The sequence below is a fragment of the Podarcis raffonei genome, chromosome 1, assembly GCF_027172205.1.
Source record: "Podarcis raffonei isolate rPodRaf1 chromosome 1, rPodRaf1.pri, whole genome shotgun sequence".
NCBI lineage: Eukaryota > Metazoa > Chordata > Lepidosauria > Squamata > Lacertidae > Podarcis > Podarcis raffonei.
In genome coordinates this window covers 64487333-64514345 of record NC_070602.1, presented here as the reverse complement: position 1 = coordinate 64514345, position 27013 = coordinate 64487333, and the positions used below count along the sequence as shown (strand labels likewise).

The window sequence follows — 27013 nt, the reverse complement described above, 5'->3', positions numbered from 1 at the left end:
AGTGATTCGAAGTGAAAGTCCACGCGCAGTTTGAATTTCTCTTCCAATTTGTTTTAATCATCGACTTTTAATAACTGGACAGCTTTACACACTTATAAAATAAAATAAAATTTAGATCCATACCCCTCTGAAGGCAGCATTGGTTGCTTGGGTGCGAATATACAGTATAAGCCTCGTCTTCGCCAGTGCTACAACCCAGGTAGCCATCCAAAAGTACAAATTGGATTTTCCCCCTGACTGGAGCCCTTCCATAAACAGAAACCTAGGAACCAAGTGATAAAGGTTGATTTTATTGATAACTGAGCCGTGGGCAGAGTGGGGGTTTTGTGTGTGTGATCTGGAGCCTCAGGTAGAAAGACCCAGGCTTCGACTTTGGACGGTCACTGAGAGTCGGCGGCTCTGCTGCACCTGGTAGCTCTTCTCCAGAACTTCACACACACACACACAAAAGTCCAGGGACATCTCTGCGCCCGCCGTGTCGAAGATGCTGCGTCATAATTAAACCTGCGGATTTTCCTGTATACACAGAAGGAAAGAAAAAGGAGAAAAGATCTTCCTTTTGTGCGGGTGAAAGACCGGGGGGAAGGGAAGGGCAGTCGTAGTATGAGGATCCAAGAGGAAGACAAAGGCAAAAGAACACTCAGAATCACAAATCATCGCTGTGATGTTTTTTTAAAGCATTATTATTATTATTATTATTATTATTATTATTATTATTATTATTATTGCAAGGGCCGTCCTCTGGACAACACTCCACAGACCACATATTATGGTAGAGTCGCTTCTATGGATCAGCCAGGAGGACCTTGTTTGGTAGTGGGATCTGACTATAATGAAACATATTTCTTTTTCTTTTTTGGATGGATGGATAGAGGTAGGCAGGCAGGCAGGCAGGAGCGAACAAGCCAGCGTGGCTGGCCCACGTCCACGTGCGCCTCGCCTCTCAGCCCCTCCAATGGTCACGGGAAGGTGAATTATCTCCCGGCCCCGGTGAGCTTCTTGTTGTCTAAAATTTCTTATGAGCTCAACTCTAACTACTGTCCGCCGTGACGTCACCGGGGCAGCCCAGCCAATGGGAGAGGCGCTGGCGCTGATATTAAGGGAAAGTTAGTGCAAAGCCAGGCACCCTCTTTTTTATTGTCGTTGACATTTAAACTGTGTGGCAGATTCTTATGTAGAAATTGGCGATCAAACCTGCCAGTTACCGACTCTCAGAGGCGCAATTGGGAACCCGCGGATCATGAGCCTCTGCCTGCCCTCTCTCTAACAGGTAAACATTTGATGCTCTTTATCCAGGCGTCGGGGGGAGTTGCCGGATTCCTCCTGAAACAATTGCCGCTGCGTTTGTTTCTCCCCTTCTCTGCCTCGTCTAGATTTCTTCCTTCCTTTCTTTCCCGTTCTTTCTCTCCCTCTGACCTCCTCGTTTCTATTACCAAGCCCAGGATTTATTTATATATTTTTTTTAACTCTTATTTCCGCCCCCCTCCCATCTCTCTCCGCCTTGTGCGGAGTGTTAATTACAAGCGGCATAAAAGGGGGTCACGCTGGCTCGTGACCAACTGCCAGGTTCGACGGGGCGCGCACAGAAAGCGCAGCGCCAACAGGTGGGAGGAAGAAAGAGGGCGCGGGGCAGAGAGTTGGGCTTTGGCGTGGCTAGGCAGACGCGAGGCTTGGAGCAGCCCTGATCTCTCCCCGCTTGGGCAACCGAGGCGCCTTGTATGGAAACACCGGCTCATGTGCTCGCTGCCACCGGTTTGGGGATGTGTGGGGAGAGGCATGGGGTGGGTGCGCGGGGGGGGGTTGAGAGAGGAGGAAGAAGTTGGTCCTTGACCTCGCCCACGGCCTCCAGCCCTCGCTAGGGCGCTCCCGAAGTTCAGGCAAGGGAACGAAAGAATGCGGCTCGCATACTTGGGTAGCATTTTCAATCCCCAGACCGTGTGATTTGAGCTTTCCTTGGGAAGACCTAATAATTAACGATTTCCACTGAGGTAGAACGAAAAGGGGCTTCGGATTACGCACGCCCGGCTCGCCTTGAGCTTCTGGGCACTTCAGAAGGGACTCTGCAGCGCAGAGACGTCGGGGGCGTTTGGCGCAGACAGATCCTCGGGTCCGGTGGATCTTTCGGGGTTTTGCGGAGTTTGGGGCTGGTTTTTTGTTTTTTCCTTCCCCCAGTCTGACCTCGAGTCCTGCTCCACTCTCCGGTCAGTTCACTCACGTGTCTGGTAACACTTGCCAACCGGGGTCTGTTTGTGAACCGGCTCTCCTCTCTCCCCGTCCTGGATGGCTCTGCTCGCGGCGACGTCTGCGCTTAGGCGAGCCGGGAGGGGCTGTCCGTTGGGGCACCCACCAACTCTGGGGCGTCCCCACGTTTCCAGCAAGGTAATGCCTCGGCTAGTTCATTGTTCGCAGACTGAAGCTGTACCAAGGGAAGAGTGAGCGGGAGGGGGTAAAGAATCCTTTACTAAGGCAACCTGCGAAGCGCGCTTTTTCGCGCCCGATCCACAAACCACTTCAGCCGAAATTGATACGTCTTCCGTTGGAGTTAAAACTGACGTTCCTTTCTAAGCACAGGTAAATCGGCCCAGTAAGACTTACTCCAGAGTAAAGGAGCTTTGGGGCCTTAGCCGGAAACGTCGGTGTTTTCAAGGCAGTCCCTTAGAAATCCATAGGATTTGTTTCCAGGTGATGTGTTTAATGCTAGGCTGTATGTAAAAGTATACTGCTGAGTATTCCTGGTCTGCATAAAATGCAGTCGGTGTATTATCAGGGGTGGAGAGAGAAGAGATTGCTGTTTTTCTGTTGCGCCTGTCATCTGTTGCCGTCAGGTTAACTGTCTCTAAAACTTTCTGCTTTGGGAACTGCTTCCTGGATCGCGCGTTTAACTTCCTTTGAGGTTGCGGCGTGGTGATGGTTTTCTTTTCCATTAGGTTGCTCGAACGTCTGAAAAGGTGTGCGGAAATACCCTGGTTGGTGCCTGGTGGAGCATCTCATTGTGTTTTTGTTTTTGCTTAACTCTGGATGGTTGGTTTGTTAGTGGAAGAGAAAGCAAGGGGAATTGTACGGTGCATTTAAGTTCAGAAACGCAACTTCAGCCGCACAATCGAAACTCCAATCTTAGGCACCCATTATTTGTAGGGAAAAGTTCTGTTTCAACCGATTGGACTTACTCGTGAGTAAACAGAGCTTGAGTTGCGCCGGGAGAAGTCCGCACCGCACTTTCTGAGAAGTAAAACTCGGTACCCTGCGCGCACGGTTGCTTGGGAGTAAATTCAAGCAGCTGGAAATAGGAGGGCGCTTAGGATTGCAGCCCAAGGCAGGTAAATTGTGTTTTAGATTCTTCCTTCTCCTGCTCCTTCTTTGTACTTAATTAGAAAAAAGGGATTAGTAGGATAATGGCTCTCCCCTCCCTCCCTCCCTCTCTCTTTCTCTCTCTTTTCCATTCACTCTCCTGGATCAAGCTGTAAGACTTCGCCTTCCCAGCCCCTCAGCTCCTACACCAAATCCCTTAAGGTGCTTTGGCACCAAAAAAAAAGGGGGGGAGTCCACTTTAATCTCCACCGGTAAATGGACATTCTGGGTGAGTAATAAATCAGACACCCAGCCTCGCAGGTCCTCCTCCCTAATTAGAGATGTTTATTGGAGATTGTGTTTATCCAGCTGTCACGACGAGAAAAAGCTGTGACATAATTACCTCTGACCACATAGTCTTTTATACGCATATCTCGTTGACATCCAGCACCATCGGTTCGCATTAAAAATGACAAGATCAAAATGTTGATTTTCGCAGACGGGATAATATTTCTCCACCTTTACCTTAATTGAAACTCTGCTCGAGGGGAGGGACGGACTTGAGCGCCGGGCCAGTCCATTAAAAAAAAAAAAGAACCAACCCACACATTCAACTTTTTCCCTTCAGGATAATTTAAAAAAAAATATTAAAATCTTTTTAATAAAAAAAATCTGAGTGAGGTGCTGTTGAGGAAATTCTTTCCGTCTGTTTTGACTGCAAACCCACTCCAAAGTTCTTCGTTCGCAAACAGGCACAGGAGAGGGGAAAAGAGAAAAGGGAGGAAGGATAGTCTAAATTGGCATAGGCTTTTCAGGTGTTGCCTTCCACTCTCTCTCTCGAATTCCGGTGGTAAATAGAAAGGCAGCGGGGGAGATAGAGAGAAATAATGACACTGGTTTCGCTTTGAGGTGAGCCAGTGCTCCATTCTAGGCGCGCAGTGCCGGGTTGGGTCCGGCGTGGGGTTTTCGGAGGCTGCAGTTCTGAGGGTCTCGCTCGCTGCCTTTGCTGCAGTTGTTTCTCTGGCAGCGTTTGTGAAACCATCTGCGTGTTTCTGTTAGGCGGCGATGATAAGCTAAGAATTGCTCTGTAATTGAAAATATATTTTTTGGGGGGGAGTCTGGCTTGACAAATATCAAGGGGGCGAGTCTTTTGATCCTTTCTGCCGCTGTGTTCTCTAGTCGCTAATAAAACTCGCATTGAGCTCCTTAGCGCCTTGATTAACAGGCAGATTAAGTGTTACTGGGGTTTGGAACAGCTTGTCCCAATCAATAGTGTTTAAAAAGCCCGTCAGGATGCGCTTTGCTGGCGAGTCCCCGCTCCCTTTCCACTTTTTTTGGGGGGGGGACTTTTCCAGCAAGTCCCTTCGAAAAATCTACCAGACCAAGATAAATATCAAACCTTTCCTGGATGAAGGAGGGGGAAAAACATGGATGTTGTCTTTTCTTTCAGAGTCCATAAATTGAGTCCTTTTCTTGTCCCCTCCCCTTCGCCTTTATTTTTTTTTTAATCCTTCCACACAAAAGGTTGCGCCTTCTTGCAAAACGCCCGACGTAAAAGAGGTTAAATCGATTCCAAACTTTTTGCAGATTGCTCCTAAACTCGCCAAAGCTCCATTTAACTCAATGTCCGGCGCATTAGAGGTTTCAAGCGCTCTTTCTCCATATCCGACTCGGCATTCGGTGTCCGGGAGGCAAACGCATTGTAGTCTAACACGTCAGGGTTTGTGTATCTCTTCAGTGGGAGACTGAAGTGGACAAGAGGACTTTAAGCATTTTTCTGGGTATTAAAAAAAGGAGGTTCGCGAGCCAGATATTAATACAACAAGACGATCCAGGAGCACTGAACTGAGCGACTCCTGTTCCTAAGGAAGCGGAGAAGGGGAGAATTTTTTTATTATTATTTGTCCCTGACAAATAAATACCTACTTCTGCAATCAATGGCAGTATCGGGAGAATGAATCTAATTTAGTCACATTTCCTTGATATGTTTGCTTTCTGCGAGAAAGTAGTAGAGATGTTGTTTCTTTTAAGGGGGTGTAAGGGTTTTTGGGGGGGTTTTAAATTGCAAAGGATTATAATTTTTCAGTTGTAATTCTCTCATCTTAATATTAACTTTCCGAGTGATTTTGAATCCACTTACTGAACACCTGTGCCACACACACACACACACACACACACACAGACACACACACAATTCAAGGCAAATATAAGTTTAATCCAAAGGCAGAGTGACTGATGCACCTGACACTGGTACATAAGGCGAGGGAGAATTAATCATATTCTCCCCATTCCGCCCCCCCCAAAAAAAACAGAAAAAGAAAAGATATAAACCGGAATCCCTAGAGTTATTTCCCACCGCAGGAGTATTCGTAACTGCTCAAGACATTTCTGATCAATCCACTCTAAATCCACCAGACGCTCAGAAGAATGAGCCAGACTCTGTTGTAGTAAAAACAGGAAGTGGCACCTTCGAAATAAAGCCTAACAGACGGACTGCGGCATAAGCTTTGGTGGTGCAGATCCCTCTTCCTCAGAGGCAGGAAGTGTTATCCTCAGTTAGCACTCAGTTTACAGACAAACACGTCGTGCATCAGACTCCGTTGGCTCCCCTCCACACAGAGCTTATGCCACAATAAATCTGTTTGGCTTTCAGGTGCCACAAGACTCTTCGTTGCTGTTGCTGCCCGTCTGGTGTTCGTTCTTGCCAAATTAGAAAAGGCGCAAGCTGCCATCCTAGGTGCGCATCTTTGGGGAGTAAATAAGCTTTCCCCCGCCCCATCCATCCACGATGATGACATTTCCGAATCTACGTGGAGTGCACGTGTCTACTTAGAAATCCACTTGGGATCCGGACCCTTGCTTCTCAAGTCCTCTGGTTGCGGCGGTCCCTCCAGGTCTGGTGGGCAAGGTGCTAAGGTGCCAACCTGGTGAGCATCAAATGCATTTGATTCTCCGTTCAGCGCTTATTTTCCCTCCTGTGGTCAAGAGAAATCCCTGGAGGAAAGGGCCATTTCTTTCCCCCGCAGCCAATCTACCCTGGCGCGCTCATTCCTCATTTCCACTTCACATGCAAAACTGGTGGGGGTAATCATCCCTTACCCCGCAAGAAGGACGCTTGAGTTTGCCACCCCACTCGCGACCATTTCCACGGGCTCATCCCTCCTTGCTCCATCGTGTGCCTGCCACTTTAAGCAAGTTAATTCTCAAGTTCAAAGCTGCTGACAAAAGACTAAAAAAAAAAGTAACAGGGCAGAGGAGTTTGGGGTTTCTCGTGTTTTATTCTGTTTTTGTTTTGTTTTGTTTACACCTGCTTATATATACCTGGGGGAATCCAGGACGTGCTTTTTTTTAAAAAACTTGTCTTGTTGTTTAAAAACAAAACAAAACAGAGCAACCCAGAGTTAAAATGGCGCCCTTCGAGTTGTGGCTCAACTTGGCAAGGACTTTTTCCCCCCTGGTCGTTGGAGAGCAGGTACTATTTCAAAGGCTCCCGGGGTTGTCGCTGGCAGCGCTCGCCCCCAGACGCTGCTTGCGAGAGCAAGTTGAGCGAAGGCGAAGGGCGAAGGGCGTCCCTCCCTGGCCGACGTGCGCTCTCGCTGCACGTGAGAACCTGCTCCCCTCGCCCGGATCTCCCACGCGCGCGTCTTCTTCCATCTCAGTTCTCCCAGCCGGATCCGAAGCGGGCTTCTTCCTTCCACGGCGCTTACTCCTAAGCAAGCGCGCCTGGCCCCATTTCCCCCCTCTGCCCGGCCTCCTTTACTCTACTCCAGGACTCATCCCAAGTTGTGTTTTTTTCCCCTCGCACAATTTTTACACTTTTCTCCCTCGCTCTTTAAAACACACACACACTCACACACTTTCACTTCGCCCGGCTCTGTCCCTCCTCCCCTTTTCTCGCCTCTCCACGTCTTCGCAGAAATCCCACTTTCCTTTCTCACACCCCCATTCTACACGCCTTGTCCTCTTCCTCTCCTCTTTCTCTTTCACACATGCACATTGTCATGCAGGCCCTCCGCTCCGCTCCTGTCTTCTTCCTCCTCCCTCCCTCCTCCCTCTCCTCGGCCCCTCCTTCCCTTTCAACTTTTGCTTTCCTTGCTTCGGAGGCTCCCTCGCCTGCCCTCGGCCTCCCGTCTCCAACGTCCTGATAAATCAGCAGCAAAGCCAGGCACCCAATCTTTTTCTTCTTCACCTTTTGTGGCACTTTTTTCTCTCTCCTCCCCCCTTCTTCCTTTCTTCCCAGACTTGCTTCCTCTCTCCTTCCATTCCCATCTCTGCAATGACGTCAGATTATTCACCGTTTCCCTCCCCTTATTATCCCCCCCCCAGTTAAAAAACAAACAAAACAAAACTAGCGGGAGGGGGTGGAGAGGGAAGGGGCGCAAGGCCCACTGTGCCCTAGGGGAAATAGCAACAAGATTACGGCTTCTTTATTCTGAAGGAGCAGCATATAAGGAGGTGCTAATCCAAACGAAGGCTAATTGAATGGTTGTAAAAATTAAATTTGCCTGAAGATCTGGACGTGTCCGTCCCCCCTAAAAACAAGCGTCATGAGTTCTTTCTATTTCCCCCACTTTCTACCCTGTTGTTTTGCCCTTTTTTGCCTTTCCACTTGAGGAAAGTATTAAAAAAATGTTTGTTGGACAAAAAAAGAGAAAAGATTCGTCTGATTTCCAGAAGACTAGAAGTCACATTAAACAAAACAAAAATCCCCAGGATCTCGGGGATTATTTTTGTTATTATTCTTATTCTCTTTGCGATTTTTTTTTTAAGAGGGAGAGATTTTTCAGACAACAGGAAGAAAAGAAAAGAAAAAGCTTTGCAGAGGACTAGCTTAAAGGAGCGGGGTCTTTTCAAGACACTTTGCTAAACTATCCCGCAGCGGCAACTCTATGCGGTGAAACCCGCGAGGCAAGCGAGACATTGGCTTGGTAATCTATGTTTTCTTCCCATTTTGATCTCTCTGCAAAGATCTCCTTTGGCGCACTTTGAAAAAGCCTGCGCCCGCTGAAGTCAACAGCAAAGTTCCCATGGAGTTGAATGGAGCAGGACTGCCGTGTAAGATTTAGCCATTGATAGCGGGGACTTTGCAGAAATTAGTAGGGTTCCAATGTATGGGAGACACTTCAAAAATAACAGTAGGGCAAAACGAAAGGATAATAAATTTAAACACAGAACTAAAATCGTCCAAGCACTACACACACACAAACACACACACACAGAGAGCCCTACACCTCTATCTGTAGCAGCATCCCAGCTATGAGAATTCTCAAGTTTCCTACCTACCTTTTAAGGGGAATCCTATTAGAATGTCCCCGTGTGGTTGGTTTTTTCACCCCAGCTTTCCATCATAGTTATTCGGCTCCAATTACATTGAAATAAAAAGGATATTTCCAGCAAGCGTGGAGGGGGGTGCAGCTCGCCTTAGGCCTGAACTATTGTAGCTGGAGGTAAAAGATTTGTCCAACCCACCGGATCTCTTTCCTTCAGCAAACTGAAGTGGCCTGGGTTATCGATGTGGGCTGCAATGTGGGATAGAGAAACAAATCAAAAATGGGGGGGGGGCAATGCCCGGGTGGGGGAAATCTGGATCAGCAAAGGAAAGAAGAAAGGGAGAGGGGGGGTGGAGAGAGAGAGAGAGAGAGAGAGAGAGAGAGAGAGGTCTTCCTGAGTGGCGTTTGCAGAAGAATGTCTCAACCCTCCCAGCTAGGCTGGGCAATTCTCTCTGACTCTTTTCCCATTTGCTGCAAAAAAGACACCAAAAACTTTGGAACCGGAGGCCTGAAAAAAAAGAGGGGACCGAGGAGAAAGTCCTGATTTTAAATCCCAGCCTTTCTTTGCTGCAGCCTCCTCTCTTTCCCCTAAAAAAATTAAAATAAATAGAAAGCAAGACCCATAAAAGCGCAGCCCCACACATTAGTGGTAATCAGCATCAAGGCAAATTGGCACAAGAAGGAAGGAAAGAAGGAGTTTGGAAGAAGATGAAGAAGGAGGGAGAGAGGGAGGGGGGCACAGAGAGAGAGAGAGAGAGAGATCCACACACATCTCAGAGAGGAATCGCCCGGTAGTCTCTTAAGAGCCCATTTTGTGCTATTAGGGGCCGCGGTAGCTTCTCTGCAGGGCTGGAGATGACAGTGCATGACGGCCTGGCAGCCCATTATCCAGCTCCTATTGAGGCGTCCTTTCACTCCCATGCAAACTCCTTGGCAGAGTCGTTTGTCTCCTCATTGTACTTTATTGAAGAATGCAATGGTTGTCAGGGCCCTCATTCAATCGCCAGCCACTTTATTGATGAGCTCTGACTTTTAGCACTTTTCACATGTCAAGAGAAGTCAAGTGTATGCGGGGCTACGACTTCATTTTATGCTTGGCGCGTTCGTGTCCCACCCACCCCCACCCGAAACCCTTCCCCACTTTTTTTGCCTCTTGGAATTTCTGGGGCTTTATGCCTTCTTTCCTCCCCCCCCCCGTCGCCTCCCTGCCCCCTCCCTCCCTCTCTCCTCCTTTCCCCTTCCCTCTTTGTGCAGAAGTTCATCTCCCCCACCCCTCCCCACTCCCCGCCTCCCAGACCACTCGCCATAAACGATCGGAACACCCTGAGCTCAAACTGGTGCTGCCAGTGTCACCTTAAATGCAGGCGCGGAGGGGTTGCTTTGGAGTGTACTGAGGTGTGTCTTAATACTCCGCCATTCAACAAATGAACTTGTGGTGGTGTGTGGTCAGAGAAGCAAAGTCATTTGCTTTCCTTCGGCCCCTGATTTCCCTGGCAGGAGAGAAAGAGAGGGAAGGAGGGAGGGAGGGAAAGAGAGAGAATCGCCCTGCGCACATGAGTGAGCTAAATCTGGTGAGAGCAACAAGCAAAACCCCCTCTCCAACACACACACACACACGCCGACCCTTGCGGTGGAGATATTTTAGCACTCCTCCCTCCTCTCTTTCTCCCCCTCCTTGGAGTGTCTGCTAGAGAGGTGGGGGGGGGGAGAAACACAACAGCACTTAGTCAACAAACGGCACGTGGAAGAAGTTTGGGTGTTTGGGAAAGGACTCTTCAGGCCCCTTCACGAAAGTCCTCAATACACAAAGTAAAGTGTGTATTTGCTCTGCACTTTCCAGGCAGCGGGGAGAGAGAGAGAGTTTCCTTTCTCCATCACATTTCGAGGAGAGAGAGGGCAGGAAAGGAGGGGGAGGGGAGGGGGAAAATACCCACACACCCAACTGTGGACTTGGCTACCTCCAGGCGATTCCCAGTTGACAAAGCGCCTGTCTCCCAAATATTTATGTCGTTACCATTTGAATGTTATTTTTTCCTTATCTCCATTGTCTGCTGGGAGCGAACTGTTTAAATGCAAATAGTTCGCCCCCTCCCTTTCTGTCTCTCCCATCCCACCCCTCAAACACACACACACACACACACACACACACACACACACACACACACACACACGGCCGCCCGCACAAACCTAGATCGCCTTGGAAAGAAAAGGGCAGTCCTCGTTTTTATTTTTCCGAGCGACGTTATTTATTTACTCCAGGCGCTATCTCGGAGGAAATGGGGCGAACAGAGGGGATCTCTGAGGTGGGGAAGGAGGCAAAAAATAAAAAAGTTCAGCCGGGAGACATGACTGAATCCTAACCAGGAAAACATTGTCCCTCCCCCCCCCAAAAAACACGAAACCTTAGCGGAGGGTGCCTGTCCGCTCACCGCGCGTCCCGGAGCCTCGCATTTGAGCCCAGGGATGGTGGAAAAGGAACTCAGGGCAAAGAGGGCTGGAGATGGGGGGGGCGGGTGTAGGGGGGGGAGAGAGAGAGGTCGGTGGAATCTAAGCGAGGAGGAGCGGGGAGCTGGGGGGGGGAGCAGGGGAGAGAGAGAGAGAGAGAAGCCAGTGCATTCATATTCAAACAAATGGGCCAATTGAACCAGGCAGTGCGAGTGAGCGTCCAATCGGCAGCTAGGAGGCAATGGCGTTGCTTTGCATAAAGCAATATTTTGTGTGGGAGCGAGCGGAGCATTTGCATGCGTGGAGTGATTAGTGGGTTTGAAAAGCGAGCCCTGGCTCAGCCTCATTTCCCGCTCTGGTTCAGGCGCAGGGAGGAAGTGTTTTGCTGGAAGATGATGACAGAGGTCAGGCTTTGCTAATGGGCCAGTGGGGAGCAGGGGAGGCGAGGCAGAGACCAGGCGCACACATACATTAATACACTTGAACCATCACCAATCAGCATAGGTGTGCTCTGTCTCTCCCTCTCTCCCTCCCTCTCTCCCCCCTACTTCGCTCACATCCTCTTTCTTTCTCCCTCTCCAGTCAGTGACAGCCCATTTTATTGTCAATCTCTGTCTCCTTCCCAGGAACTCAAGATCACACAACCAGCAGCTTCAGTGGAGAAAAACTCTTTTACTGGCAACCCTTTTTAAGGCACCATCATTTCAAATCAGGGGCGCTTTTTAAAACTATTGACAGGAGCTTTGACAACAAGACAGGATGCCTCAGAAAGGTGAGTCTGCTCGTTTCTTCTCCTCGCTTCAGTTCATTTTAATATTTAGACAGGTCTCTCCCTCTCCCCCCCCCCCTTTCTCTCTCTCTCCCCCCCGTTTCGCTCACATACACACCATTTCTTACATTCCGGGAAAGGATCTTAGGCGAGATGCCAGTCTCAAAGGCTTCCAAACTTTGTCCTTTTCGCTCCAGCCTTCTTTCACCTCCTCTTCTTTTTCCTCCTCTTCCTCCTTCACGGACCGACCCCCGCCCCTGTTTTCTGAGAAAGCATCTATCTCTCTCTTTCTCTCTTTGGATAGCAACAGCAGCAGACTCGCCCGGCCTTTCTGCTAGACAGAGCCCCACGAAAGGCTTGCTCCGTTTGGCACAGTGCGATAGGGACGGCCAAAGCTGTAGGGATCATCTGAGCGCGCGCGCACACACGAGAATGCATCACACCTGGTTCCTATGAGGGGCATTTGTTGTTGCGGTTGTTGTGAAGGAGGCGTTATGGACCAGACGGCGTTGCTTGGCCCCTTGCTTGCTTGGGAAGCTGGGTCCATCCAAGCTCAGTGTCTTTATTCCCCGCTTCTTTTCCTTGGTTGCTTTGTATCTCCGTCAAGCTGAAGCTGTGTGTGCGTATGCGTGTGTGTTGATGAGGGATTTTCGTTTAGGCAACTCTCGCTTCTCCCTTTATTTATGTCTATATATCTCTTTTCCCCCTCAATCTAACCGGCCTTAAGGAAATGGGGAAGAGAGAGGCACGCGGGCCGGCGGGAGGGGGGGGGGACACGACGACACACAGAGTCACATTCTAGGCCAAGTCAGGTCTCAGTAGTTGTATCCGGGAAGGTCTGAGCGGAGCTGAAGGACTGTCACTCTCAATCAAGCAGCCGCGAGATCTCCCCAAACTTGTCCACGACGAGACTGGGAATGAGCAGAACTTTCTAACTTGATCACTACCTGGCTCGAAGTACAAACTGTTTAAACAAAAACAGCCACAAAAAAACAACATTTCTCTCTCTGCGCTCTTTGCCACCCCCCCCCCCCGCACTTCACTCAAATCTCCGAGATCGTTTAAGTCTCCTGAGTTTTGCGCTCCAAAGAATCTGCGATCAATAGCTCCCCCCACCCCATTCTCCACAAGTTTCTAGGCTAGAGAATGTTGTCTGCTTCCTTTTCAAGTAGCAAATGGGTTTTTTGTTGCTGTTGCTGTTGTTTTGGTTTTGGATTTTCGAAATCTCATTTCCTTGTTGGGTGGATGTTTTGAAGTTTCGCCCAGACTCACGTAAAATGCAGGGCAACCCCAAAAAAAGTTCACTCCCCACCTCCTCGCTTCTTCAGAGTTTCCACCTCTACCGCCATACATTGAGGCTGAGATTTTACGCACACTTTAATGTGAGAATAAACGTCACTGAAACAAAAAGCATTTCTGAGTGAACTTGCATAGGCAAGGGCTGCACAAGTGATCGCTTCAGGAGTGCAAGAATAAACTTCTGTCTGTTTTCTTTAACTCTATTTAAACTAATCTAACTAGGGGGAGGGAATAATAAACCACTGGCATCTTCAAATCAGGGGTTTAAAATACGAGGGGAGAAACTCCTGATGCGACCAGGCTTACAAATAAACTTTTCAGGCCCAGTCGAGAGCACCGAGCAGTTCCTTCCAGAAAGTGAAGCCATTCATTATGGCTGGAGGCTGAGCGTCTTTATAGGCCTAAAATAATAATTGTGGTCTTTGGCAATAAATTTTTATAGCCGGTGACCTTTAGCAAACGTCTCCACGCCAATGGATTAGCGTTTATCTTTTGCTTATTCGGCCCGGGATTGTAAACGTTTGTCATCTTAATGGCTAATTATGTTTGCAGCGGAGGGGAGGATCAAATCTCAAAGACGATCAGATTAGATCCAGATTTGGAGATTTAAATAGGAATTTGCAGATTAGGCCTAGCCGGGACCAGGGAGACGTTGCGTTTCGCCTAGGGTTTGTAATCTCACCGGGATATTTGATCGTGGCTGCTCTCTGCCTACCTGCATCTCTTTGTGAATAATTTCATTTTTAAAATTCAGTAAAAAGGAGCTACTTTCTGGCAAAGAGAGAAACTCCACCATTATTGCGCTTCCGGGTGGGGGAAGGGAAGAAGGGTCGGTTTTGCTGGTGGTTGTAGAGCTCAGTCCACCTTCTAATTAAAATAGCCCAAAAGCCCAAATCTTTCTCCCTCTCTCTTTTATCTCTTCACTCCCCCCTACCCCAATTTTGCTGTCACGGATTCATCAGAATAACGCCTCGGTTTGTTTGTTGGTGCCTGAAACCAGCTAGCCGTCTTTGTTTGTTAACACCCCAAATAAGTGCCAAAGTGAGTTCCTTAAAATGCATTTCGCCAGTTGGTATAGCAGAGAGTGGGAAGTGTTCACAATAACAGTCCTCCGCGCCTGGGCGAAAAAGGCTCTCTCTCTCGTTGCTTCTCACGCTTCGGCGTCTTTCTGTCTTGGAGCGGTTGTCCTGCGTGCAAGCGTGTGTCCCGGCAGACGTGTTTGGTGTGTTAAAGGGGCGCCTTCTGGAAACTCTGGGCGACTGGAGGCACCGGCTTTTTCCGGAGAAGGGTCCAGGGCGCTTGGCTCGGCTGCTAATCAGGTGCCTCTCCAAAGCGGAGTAAATATTTACCACCGCGCGCCTCATTCACGCTGCGAGAGGAGTCCTTGTTCCGCGTTGATTTTCTTTTCCCCCTTTTAATGGGACGTAGATGGCTTTGGGGGGAAAAGCACTTTAAAAAATCATACCGGAGTCGTTTTGGACCCGGAAGAAGATGCCTCTTTTTCTATGTAGAAAGAATAAAATTAATATTCATTATAGCCTGGAAAGAGAAGAGATTTTTTTAAAGCTTCCCAAAAAAATAAAAATAAAGGGGGGAGGTTTTGGGGGCGAATAAAATGAAGACTGCCACTATTTCATTATTTTACCTCCTCTCTCTCTCTCTCTCTCTGTCTTCTCCCCCCTCTTTTTTTTTTAAAGCAAAACCTCTTGAATAGGTTCTTTATTGTAATTGTCTCACCCCAATTGAGCACCCCACTGCGCTGTTGTATCTTTTTACAACCCCTAACAACTCACACCAGTAACATAATTACCTCCAGATATTTATAACGAGAAATTACTTTTCTATTTTCCCCCTGCTAGGCTGGGAACCTAAAAAGAAAGCGCTGGGACCCAATAAATAAATACATGCAACACAGAACATCAAGAACTGCAGAACTTCTTTTGTTGTTGCATTATTCCTCGTCTTATTCCTCAAAAGGCCGGTTTAAAAACAAAAACAACCCAAGGCAGGGCTTGGGGCTGGCCAAGCTGCGTGGGTCAAGGCGGGCCCTACAGAAGGGAGGAGGAAGGCCGCTGTGTGCCCCCCCTCCCACCCGCTCCTTTGTAAGTTGGAGGGTTGTTGGGAACGCGGAGTTGGGAGGCTGCGCCGCGGCCCGTTCCGGAGGAGGCTGCCTGGCTGGGGTCTTGCGCTCGGCGTTTGGGTAGGGGAGTAAAATGGAGGCCATTGTTCGCCTTCTGGAGGCTTTGTATTCCCAGCCCTCACCCCCTCCTGGCCTTACTTTTTAAAGCACTGAGGCGAGGTAGACAGCGTGTGTCACAGTACAGTGAAAAAGGGGAAGATCTAAAGACCAAAAAAGAAGTTAATCACAATAAGTGGATTTCTCTCTCTCTCCCCCACCACCTCCCCACTTCTCTCTCCCTCTTCGGGTTTTGTTTTTTTCAGGATGGTTAGTAGTGCCCCGAAAAGAATCACCAGAGTGAAGTAGCTCCCAAACATGTGTGCTTTAAAAAGGGAAAGAAGTGCCCCAGCACACCCACCCACGCCCCATGCAAGAGAGCAGGATTTGCCCCTAAGCAACCTGGAGAGGTTGCAGCGGGGCTAGGGGGACCCAGGGAGAGAAAGTGCCAACAAACTCTGCTGGCCACCTCTTTTCAGAGAAAGAGTCCTTTGGCCCCAAAGTGCAGCGCGAGGACGCCGCGCCGGCTCCCTTCAGCGAATCCAAGCCCAACCAAAGTCGAGGTCCTGTTTGTAAATACGGACACAAAAGGTGTCACAGATCAGAACTCCTTCCTATGGGCAGGAGGCGCTCCAGTAAGGCGTGCTGGAAAAAACTTGGGCATCTTTTCCTCTCTTTCTCTCTCTTTCTCTCTCTCTGTGTGTTGCTGAATCTTTTGAACTGCCTTTCTCTTCCCACCCCCACTCCAAATGCGAGGCGGCTATGACTGGGGTGGGTGGCGGGGAGGAGGTTAGGGAACGCAAATTTAAAAGTGCTTAATATACTTTTAATATACTTTTCCCCTTATCCTAGCGGGAAGACTTTAACAAGCGCTACGCAGATGTGTGAGTCGTTAAATTGCCAGAGAGGAGAGTCCGCTCATAAATCAGGCAAGTTGGAAGCACCTTCTACTTTCCCCGTCCGTCCCCCGTCCCCCCCAACACTAGAAGACTTCTCACACTCCGACCCATTTTCCTTGGTGCTTCAGGAGCCTTCACGTGCCACAGCCAGTTTGCCGAGGAGAAGGCCACGGCTAGTTTATGTTTATTTATTTTTTTTTTAAAGAACTAGTCTTGCTAGGTTGAAACGTTTCCAGGTTTGTTGTTATATAGGCTCTGGGGCTGGGAGGGTTTTCGCATGATATATATAAATATATATATAATATTTGACATCATTTGGGAGGCCAGCAGAAAGCAAGGAGGCCTTGGAGACCTGGGCACTCAGTGCAGCGCAACTACCTGCCCGCGAGCTTCCCTCCCCTGATTAAAGCCTGTTTTATTACTCATAGAATCTTATCCGCGAGCCACGTGGGATCTTGCTCCATCAATCCACCATGCAGAACAGTAAGTGACTCTCCCTCTTATTTCACGACTCTGCCGGCTTGAGGATGTCGATGTATTATTGGGGTGGGTAGTGTTTGTGTGTGCTGGGCGGGGGTGGGGTGGGGTGGGGGGTAGAGAGGCGGGGGAAGGTATAGAATTTCACATTTTCAAAATACTAATCATAGCAGAAGTGGCTCCTTCTGGAAAAGGGGGGTTGTGAAGCTTAGGAGAGATACAACACCCGGCGCTTGGTGGCTGCCATTTGAGTCCTTCGCCTAAGAGAGATGCAGCTGGTAGTTCTTGCAACAGGAGACGGTGCAGCGACGCGCTCCTTTTCCCGAATGGAGATTTCCGAGGCCGTGATCCGAAGCACCCTTACTTGGGGAGGGGATGTAAGTGCCCTTCTCGTTTCCATGGGACTTACTTCCAAGTAACTGTGCTTGGGAAGATGGAGGCGTGAGCGAGCTGCTTTGTGGATGGCGCGTCTGGAGCGATTGGCCACCCATTGAGTGTGGAATTGACCACTCCAGAATCCCACTGCTCATGGATCGGATCTGCAGTCACTGGAGTAAATCAGCTCTTTGTGAGTGGGGATTTTTTTTGGGGGGGGGGGTGTCGATGTAAGGAAAGTCCTCTGAATGGGAAGGGAAGACCTGATCGGATCATCTTCTTTGGTCTTCTGTTGGTTGGACTCTCCTCACAAAATCTCGCGGTGATGGAGTCTCGATGACCTAAATGTCTGGCGCAAAGTACTGGCGCAGGGAAGCTTGTGTAGATTTGAAAATTCTTGGGGCGAAAAAGGTAGATGGATTTAAATAGATTTGTTACCCAGGTGGAGAGATCTACTGGGTTGAGCGAGAGGTGACAATAAGGGGGCAGTTTGTTGTGGTGCAGTTGAAATAAATCTGAGTGGCCGCGGGAAAGTCCGCCGAGAATGCAACTGGATTTAATGCTCCCGTGAGAAAGCGCAACTTTTCTGGAAGCCAGTCTCATTAAAAATCGATCTGATTTGTGCAAGTGTGTTTAGGATTGCGGCGATGGGTGCTTATAGATCCATCCTGTTAGATTTGTAGAGGCTGGCAAAGCGGAAAGGTTGGGAGAGCCCCCCAATAGCTTCACAGTTTGGATGTGTTGACATAATAAACTCCAGCGCCGTCCAGGAGGCAGGGCAAGCGAGGGTCACCGAACCCGGATTCAGAGGACAGTCGCGTCTGTCTGTGGTTGTTTCATTGCAATGAGTTCCAACATGTTTCGAAGCCAAGGAGACCTCGAACTGGAATTAACTGCCTCGATCGGATTTTTATAAAATTAAATAAACCAGAACTTCCCTTGATTGCACACAATCAATCGTCCGCCAAGCAAGTTGCAAATGCGCAATAAGTTCCCACGTCACTAACCGTGTTGTGTGTTCTTCTGGCTGGAGGAATGTGGGGATTTGCAAAAAAAAGGGCGAATGTCAAAGCGATCGAGACTGAAGGCCTTGGCTGAGAAAATGTTGGTCATTTGTGGTGGTCTGGGGCCGGGGGGTTGGGATGGGAAGCGAAACCTGGAGCTGAACCCACCAGACTTAATGAAAACTCAGGAAGATGAGAGATTTTGTCCCTTTCAATCGTCTTCCAGACCAGCTTGGCAGCAGCTGCTTAACGGCTTCCTGATAAAGCTGTGCGCTTGGATGTCAAAATAATAGAAGGGAAACCCTTTGCTTCCTGTAGGATTGCCTTCCGAGAGGACTTGGTTTGGCCAGGCTGCGTGTGAGGGACGCCCTACATAGGCCTGTCTTGCTATCCTCTCCCGGCTCCCGAGAGGGAATCCCCAATGACAGCGGCTTCTCACAAAGCGCCCTTATTTGGACGTAGATTCCTCTAGAAGCCAAGGGACCGGGCGCAATCCCGCCACACCCCCAGCCCTCTTTGTGTTTGGGGGAGCCGGATGGTACCCACAGTGAGATCAGCCCACTGGGATAAGGTGTCAGTTGCGTAGAACTCGCAAACAAAGCAGTCCTTCTCAGAGGGCCTTGTCTGGATTTCCAAGCGAAGTCTCGCAAGGTTGCGGCAGTTTGACCCGCACTCTGGACCGGCAGCTCCGCTGATTTTCAGCGTGTTGGTGGAAAGGAAATCTGTGACACTTCCTAATAAATATATTTAGGGCGCTGGCCGAGCAGATCAGCCGCCTTCCCGCGGACTTTGATTGGGAAATTAAGTCCCGTCGACTTTCCTGGGTGTAGGGAGGTCGGATGGGCTAAGGGACAATCCAGAAGTCACAAGGGATACACTTTTAAGTTCTCAGGAGTCCACCAGAGAGTTGCAGCACCTGCTTAAATCTCTCCTGCTGGGGCCAAGGGAGACTTAAAAGTACATCGCTTTGGATGGATGGAACGGGGCCTGGTTGCCCAGAAAATTCCCCTTCCGTGAGATAATGTTGAGCTCGTTAGCGAGTTGCTGTAATGTTTAAAGATGCTGCCTTTGAAGTCAAAAGCCGGCCAAGTATTTCTTCCTAAAGCGAAGGTACTTCAGAGTTTAGTTGACTCGGCCTGGGCATTTATTCTGGCCTTTCGCGCAGGATCTGGGATTATCAGGGTTTCTTTAGCTGCCACTCTCTTTACTTGGGAGTTGGCCCCATTGAACTCTGGCAGGACTTTCTTCCGAGTAAGCGGGACCCTTCTTCGTCTCCCTTTGGCCGCCAGTCGCGTTGAAATCCTTGGCGGGGATACCCTAGCCAAAGGCGGTTCGCTGTGGAGCTGCTGGCGTCGGCTTTCCGAGGCCCCACTCGATTTCCTCCAAAGAAGGGCTTGGGGGTCCTTGCAGGAAGGTCTCAGCTCCTGGACTGTGGGAGAAGGGCGTGGGGTGGACGCATTTATAAGCATACAAACAGGATTGTGGGTTTCGAGTGCGCCTTTAAATTGCCCTGTGTGGGGAGATTCTTTCGGGCGATTCCCCGTGGCGGACCGTGGCAGCGTGATGATAAACTTTTCCGGCCGGGAAGGCCTGTATTTATTCTGTTGCTTCCTTCGCCTGGGATCTCTCTTAAACCGACGGCTTGCTAAGCCTTAGCGCTGATCAGAAAGAGACGCAGTCAGGGTGGAGCAGGGAGAAAGGCATGGAGGCCGAGCCCTCCTCTCTCCTAGCCTGGGCCCTTGGCCTTGAGGCACAGCTCATCCCAAAGTGTTCCTCGGAGGGCCAGAAGATGCCTCGATGCCGGCCCTTGGCGCTCGCTTTTTCCTCCCCCTCCCCTTCAGCCTGTGCAGGAGTGAAGCGAGGAGATCCCGTCCGGGTGAAGCCCGGGTTTTGCGCAAAGGTCGCCGCCGGCTCTGCAGGCTTTGTGCGAACAACTCCTGGGTGTATGTGGTGCCGGGGCTCCAAATTGACACCATATGCTTTCCTATTACAAGCCTAGCCCCAGAAAGGCGAGGCGCTTAATCGTTGCCACTGGGCTCGAACTGCCTCCCCTCTCCAGGGAAATTAAGGCATTGATTAAGGCTTAACCTTTTTACGCGCAACTTGGGAGTTTGGCATTCCTCGTTGGGCCGCGCGCAGAGATACATTTCTGGCGGGGCTGCGGGCAAAGGGCCTCTTGTCCACAGCCCCATGCGTGTGTGGGAGTGAAAGAGGGAGAGGGAGATCTTGCTCCGTGGATCCCCAGGCCCCAAGGAAACATCACAGCCACGGGATTGGGAGTCCCATTGGTTTCCGTGAGAGAGAATGAAGCACGTGCTCCTCTCTCTGAAACACCCCCCCGCGCCCCACCACCCCTCTGAGAAACAATGGGTCTCTGATAAGGGCTTGCCGAGGCTGGATCGGGTCCCTGAGAGACTGGAGAGGAGAGCAACCCAGATTCCACAACAATCCAGGGCAATGGAGAGGGAGGGCGAAGGTAAGGGGAAGAAACACGGAGTGGGGTGGGGTGGGGAAGGGGAAGGTGTCCAGAACCACCTAACCTAGGAGTGGTGATTGGGAGGATTAAAAGGGGGGCATTTGACGCCCCACCTCCCCGACCCGGGGATGGAAGCTCCCTCCTCTTCTTCACATAGTTGCGGGGTGGGGAGAGAGATGAGCAGGTCCATCCGAGAGACAGAGAGAGAAAAAGAGGATCTGTGCCTTGTGCCCCCACCCTATATTTCTTAAACCGCACACGTTGGTCGGTTCTCTAGTGGCTTTTACGTTCCTGCCTCTCTCTCTCTTTCCCCCCGCACCCTCCCCTCCTCCTTCACCCTCCCTTCCCTCCATCGCTCTCCAAACCGCATGTCACTTCGGATCTATCGAGGAGGCAGCGCGCCCCCTCGGTTGTGTCCGCACTGGCCCCGTGGCTACCTTAAAAAGTCGCTTCCCCTCGAAGGGGAAACGAGTAGAGTTCAATCTCGTCGGAGTGATACCCAAATCCGGACAGAAAGGGTCGTTTTTATCATGCTCCTGTTTGTCGTGACGATGCAATTTTCAAAAGCGGAGCACTGTCATAAAGTGACACGTCTGCCACAAGTGCTCCAACTGATCTTTTCAATTAGCCTTCCATGCATGATCCGGGGCGACTTCCGCCTATTTCCAGAAATTAAGCTCAAACTTGACGTGCAGCTAGTTTTATTTTAAAGACAAATGTCAGAGAGACTCATCATATTTTCCCCCTCTTCTATATTTGGAGCTTATTTATTGCTAAGAAGCCGAGGCTCCTGGAGTCAATTTAGCAGGAGGCTCCAAAGAGAGGAGGAGAGCAGAACAGAGAGAGACACACAGAGAGGGAGAGAGAGAGCCCAGACCTTCTCCAGGGAGCCTTTGCCTCCAAAGCCTCAAGCTGCAGGTTGGGGAATTATTTTCGAACCATTTTTTTTTTTTTTAAGAAATCCATTCGCGTTGCTTTTGGCCAAGTGAGCTGTAGCTAGGAGGATGCTTAGGGACTGTCGCAAAGCTCAGAACAGACCACTCCGATTTATTTTCCTTTTAAAATAATAGCAACAATTCCCTTTTCCCTCGCCTTCTTTTCCAGACGAGGAATTTGGGGTGTGGGGATCTTGGTGGCATTTAGGGGGCTAAGAGAGATGGAGGGCAGGAGGCGCCTGTTTTTGGCTTAGCCAGTTTCTGATCCAGGCAGGTTTTGTGCTTTTTGTGGTGGGGCGGGCGGGCGAGGTGGACTTTCTGTGGATGGGCTCCAGGCTGCGTTGGGTCCACGCGCTGCTGGGTCTCGAAAGGCATCTTCCACCTCCCGCCGCCCCATGGAAGAGAGAGGGGACGGTTTTTCCTTCACCCCACCCCCAGCCACCCCCTTTCCCCCACAGTCGGCTGTGTGCCCTTCACTCGCCGGCTGGTGCCAAGGCTGCTGAAAGGATGTCTCTGAGTGAAAGTGTGTAACCAAATGTTGCTCTTCTGGGCTTGAGAGGCAGAGTTGGGATCGTGAATTGAGCCTTAGAGAGGAGTCAGCGTCGAGCTTAGAAGGGGGGATGGCGGAGGATTTGGGGGGGGGAGGAAGGGAAGGAGACTAGTTCAAAGGGGAGAAAGTCTTTGTGGTGGTGGAATTTTCCTTTGATGATCATATGTATATCTATATCTATCTATCTATGAATGAATGGCTTTCCTGTATAGAACGTGCTTTGCAACTGGTAAAATAGATGGTTGTTGGAGTATCGGTGGCTACTTGGCTGCAGTGATTTTGCCTAGGGAGGTGTGTGCATCTTGTGCGTGTGTGTGTGTGTGTGTATACAGTCTTCATACCTGAGATCCACAGCCATAGGTCTGGCTCGCCTGTGCCCGCGCTAAGTGGGGCTTTTCTCTTTGCCAACTCCAAAGCAGAACCAGAAAAGCGCCTGATTTGGGTTGTTTGGTTGTTGATCTCGCTGTTCCCCACCGACCCCCCCCATCCCGACCCCTTTCCCCTCTCCCCCCCACTCTCTGTCTCAGCAGCAACCTGACCGGGGAGGAGGGAGCTGGGGCGCCCCAGGTCGTCCTTCTCCAGCTCAGGTAGCCGAGGCTTCCATTGTCCTTGTTTTCCTCCCCCCACCACGCAGGTCACAGCGGCGTCAACCAGCTCGGCGGCGTGTTTGTCAACGGTCGGCCGCTGCCAGATTCAACCCGACAGAAAATCGTGGAACTCGCCCACAGCGGGGCTCGGCCGTGTGACATCTCCCGAATCCTGCAGGTGAAAATGCGCCTCGCCTTCCCAGCTCCAGCAACCCTACGCCAGCCTGGCTTGGGGAAGGAAGGAACAAACCAAAGCAAAACAAAACAAAAACAAACAAAAAAACCGGACACAGCCTATCCTGGGGGTGGGTGGGTGAGGGAAGGGTATTATTCTGTAGCTGCAACCTTCCCTCTCCAGCCTATTTGGGGCGGGGGGAGGGGCAGAGAGAAGGATTCTTAAAAAAATTAAATCGCCATCAATCTGCTTCTCAAAACCACGGGGACAGAGCTATCTATTTTTGCCTTAAGTCAATGGCTGCTTGACAACCTGATATGCCTTATTTCCATATGTACGCCTGTATTCTATTGGCGAATATTAGTTGGCTGGAGTGACCTGACCGATGCAATGCGCCCGATCCTAAGGACGCTTCTTTGGAAGGCAGAGCCCACCGATTGGTTAAGGGACTTCTTTCCAAGCAAGCGTGTGCAGGTCAGGGGGGTGTTAAACTGTCCGCTTCCCCCTCCATGTAACTGAAAGTTTCTGCATGCAAATTTATGTATGTATGTATATATATATATATGTATATGTGAATAAGCAATAAGCAACGCTGGTTTCTTTTGAAATTGCTGCCTGTTTATCCCTAGAAGCTCATGAGAAAACGATTTGGCCGGGGATTTGGCTTAGGGATACAGTATCATTCCCGTTTTATAATCCACCCACACCTTCCCGATCCTTCCCTCTTCCCGAAATCCGAGTATTTTGGAAACTGAGCTGATGATGTCTATATTAACATTCCTTCCAATATCTGACATTTTTCTCCAGTTTTTATCCCCCTCCCCCCTTCAAAGTGGGTTTTAAATAAAAAAAATTTAAAAATCTCACCTTTGTAGCGTGTAGGGCCACAAATGTAATATTTTTTAAAAGAAAAAGAAAGAAAAAGAAAAGAAAAACCTCTCTAAGTAAGTTCTCATACCATTTAAGGTATATTTTTGTGTTATAGACCCATGCAGATGCAAAAGTCCAAGTGCTGGACAATCAAAACGTAAGCTTGTCATTGTTTAATGCATACTTAAACAATTTTATTTTTGTCTTGAAATTATTAATAATGTGATTTTCTGTCCGCTTCCCTGATGCAGGTGTCGAATGGCTGTGTGAGTAAAATTCTGGGGAGGTATTACGAAACTGGCTCCATCCGACCGCGGGCAATCGGAGGTAGCAAACCGAGAGTAGCGACTCCAGAAGTTGTAAGCAAAATAGCACAGTATAAACGGGAGTGCCCCTCCATCTTTGCTTGGGAGATCCGAGACAGATTACTATCGGAGGGGGTCTGTACCAACGATAATATACCCAGCGTAAGTTCATCAATAAATCCTTTCTCTCTCTCTGACCTAGAACAATAGCAGGAGACCTGTCGCTAACTCCCCCTTCTCTTTGATCTTCTAGCACGAAGGAGCCCCTCCCCCCGCAATTTCTCCCTCCCCCGCCCTTGGGTAAGGGCAACATTTGGCACGAATAACTTATGGGTGCCCTTAAAAATTGCTCAGGACTCATCCTTGGCTTATGAGCTAACAGGGCTCCGAAAACCAAGGTGGCTTTTGGAGGCTAAATACTACGCCCCAGGGTGGTGGGACCAACTGGGAACTCTCCTCGAGCGAATTATGAATGTGCAAAGCAATGCAGTGGGGGGATTTATTTCTAGGTTGAAAAACACAGGGCATTTCTGCCCGGGTTGTGCGTTTTCCATAAGGTGCAGTTCTCCCGAAGAAGGAACTCTGCTGAGCACAACCTGCTCAAGTCCCTAAATAGTTTTCAGAGGATTGCTGCTCTAAACGCGTTGGCTGGCGAGAGAACCCCGCGTATTGCAGGGGACGCGTCCTGGCTTTCAAGGGCGACCGCAGCCCTCTCATCTCCCGCCTCGCTTGTCCTGCTGAACACGCGAGCCGGCTGCCATTCTCACAGCCCATTTGCTACAGAGCAGTCCTGCTGCAGTCAGCGGGGCTGCGCTGGAGCAAAAGGGTCGCGATGGTTTCGATCGGTGGCCTGTTTGGAAGCGACTCCCATTGAAATCGGTGGGAATGGTTTCTTTGTAAATAAATTGGGGGGCTGGGTTTTCTTTTTTTAAGTCCTCTTACACACACACAACACACACACACACATCCTCTGGGACTGACAGCAACGTCCCAGTGGTTCTAGAGATCTGTGGTCAGCGGGTGGGGGTGGGGGGTTGCTCCTGCTGTTGTCGCCGCTTTGTTTCCAAAGCGGCTCCTCTCCTTGCTACCATCGCGTTGAATGTCGCTTCCTTTTCAGGTATCTTCGATCAACAGAGTCCTCCGCAACCTGGCTAGCGAAAAGCAACAGATGGGGGCAGATGGAATGTATGACAAGCTAAGGATGCTGAACGGGCAGACCGGGACGTGGGGCACGAGGCCGGGGTGGTACCCGGGGACCTCCGTGCCAGGACAGCCAACGCAAGGTAAGCAGAAGAGCGAGAAAGAGCAAGCCTCCTCCTCCTCCTCTTCTCCCTCCTCTCCCTCCCCCCACCCCACCCTGATCAATCCGATTTTTCTAATGACCCATCAAAGTCCAAAGTGGTAAAGCTCGACACGCTGGTCTGCCTCGTGGCTCCACCTCCCGCCGCAATCTCCTCCTCCTCCTCCTCCTATATCTCGAGATGGTCAGCGGTGGTGTGGGGTGGGGTGGCTGGGTGTCGTGTGAATGCTCAGGAGGGCAACAGGTCGGAGATGCGTTTGAAAGGCAGCAGCTTTATTTTAAACCGGATCTTTTTGGCAGCCCTCAACCCTACCCTTTTCTTCGGACACACATTGGATCGGAAAACGCCCTATAAGCACACGCGCACATGATTAAAAATGGGCTTTGGTTTACAAACCAGACCAACAACCACGCCACCCTCTCCTTAGAGTCTGAGACGCTCAAGCGCTGACGGATTGCGAGGAAAACACCCTTGTATCCGATTGCGCTTTCAGGGCAATTGACAAATTTTGTGACTCTGTGGAGGAAGCACCTAGAAAGATGGACGAGGAAGCAAGAGAAGCTTCTGGCTTCTTCCAGCTCTGGTTAGCTGGTTGGTTTCCATCTCGGCGTGTCTTTTCTTTGCTTGCAAGGGTAGTAGAGGGAATTAGGAAGGTAGGACAAACGTAATAGCCTTTGCGGGAAAAGCAGAGGAGAAGTGGGTCGGCTGGATTTTCCTCCAGGTTGCGTGCGTGCAGGCGCTGAAAAGGTCACGCTCCAGGCTGGAGCTGGTTCTGGATAGGTTTTCGGTGGCCCGCCTGCTCCCGATCCAAGGGCGCCTTCGCTCCTCAGCTAGACGTGCTCCCACTTGGCCAATGTGGGTCCCTGTTTACGCGGAAGATTAATAGGTGTTTGTTGTAGGGAATGGCGAGAGGTTAATGCGGAGGCTCCGGGGCGGGTTGCGCTCCTTCGCTCCTGGAGATGCTGTAATAATCGCGACGGGTTTGTTTTTGTTTGCCAAGGCGGCCTCTCGGTGGGCCACGAGACCTTTCTCTGGCTCTGGTCAGTCTCTCGGGAGAGGTGTCTCCCCAACAACCTGATTTTTTCTTTCCATCCCGAAAAGGAGGTTAAGATACGAGAGAAAGAGAGAGAGAAAAGAAAGAAATCAGTAACAATATGCGGAATATCTGGTACAAAGGATGTTTCTGTCACACGCAAGAATTTGTTATGGGAACAATTCTGTCGCTATGTAATTGCTCATTAGAGATCGTTTTGTTTCTCATTAAGGCGACATGAATAAGCGTCTAGTTGAAGGAGACAGCTGTAGAAATGTTCCACAGGAGACCTCTGGACACGATATGGCTCCGCTTGCCAATTAGACATGTCAGTTTTAAGAGAAGGGAGCAGTCTAGGAGAGACCCTGGAAAGACAAGAGCTTCGGGGCATCCTATTACCGTCCCAACTCTCAGATCTCCCATTGGGGAGGAAGAATGCAGTGGGGCTGGAGGATGATGGGGAGCCAGTCTGCTCACTGAGACCCCCACCCCACCCCCACCCGCCGGTTAGCACCTTTGACACTTCAGTCCCAGCTAACCACACTTAGTTGGAATTGAGTTCCACTGATTTCAATGAACCATCCTTTTTTCAGACTGGTGCTCTGAGTGGCTGGGTAAGTGCTCCCCTGGGAGGGATGGAAGGGTTAGGGAGACCTGATCCGGCACCCAGGTCTTTAAGACCACATATTGCCGACCTCTTCCAAAGGGAGAGTGGCGTCCATGTAGTGTAAGGAGCGAAAAACAAGCCCACAGTCAAGAAGAGCCTTGTGGTACCTTCA

General features: G+C 50.0%; 1 protein-coding gene and 1 long non-coding RNA gene across 20 annotated transcripts in view; one reads left to right on the top strand and one right to left on the bottom strand.

Moving 5' to 3' along the window:
* Positions 1-29: 29 nt before the first annotated feature.
* LOC128414625 (uncharacterized) lies at positions 30-2253 on the bottom strand. The gene is made up of 2 exons (XR_008330692.1): positions 1195-2253; positions 30-516 (listed from the first exon to the last, which is right to left on the bottom strand). It is a non-coding gene; the product is annotated as an uncharacterized LOC128414625 (long non-coding RNA).
* PAX6 (paired box 6) overlaps positions 1151-27013 on the top strand; it is a 42285-nt gene continuing 16422 nt past the window's right edge. The window contains exons 1-8 of one of the 19 annotated variants that reach the window (XM_053390070.1): positions 1151-1270; positions 11630-11775; positions 16100-16176; positions 16575-16629; positions 22598-22728; positions 23711-23752; positions 23847-24062; positions 25018-25183. In XM_053390070.1, coding sequence (XP_053246045.1) covers positions 16620-16629; positions 22598-22728; positions 23711-23752; positions 23847-24062; positions 25018-25183 — 565 coding nt within the window. In that variant the 5' untranslated portion in view covers positions 1151-1270; positions 11630-11775; positions 16100-16176; positions 16575-16619. Of the gene's footprint in view, positions 1271-2272; positions 2380-2552; positions 2572-11300; positions 11408-11433; positions 11508-11629; positions 11776-16099; positions 16177-16574; positions 16630-16840; positions 17192-20814; positions 21397-21860; positions 21937-22597; positions 22729-23710; positions 23753-23846; positions 24063-25017; positions 25184-27013 lie in introns of those variants that run through there. The other 18 variants (XM_053390061.1, XM_053390090.1, XM_053390155.1 and 15 more) reach the window with 18 other exon arrangements.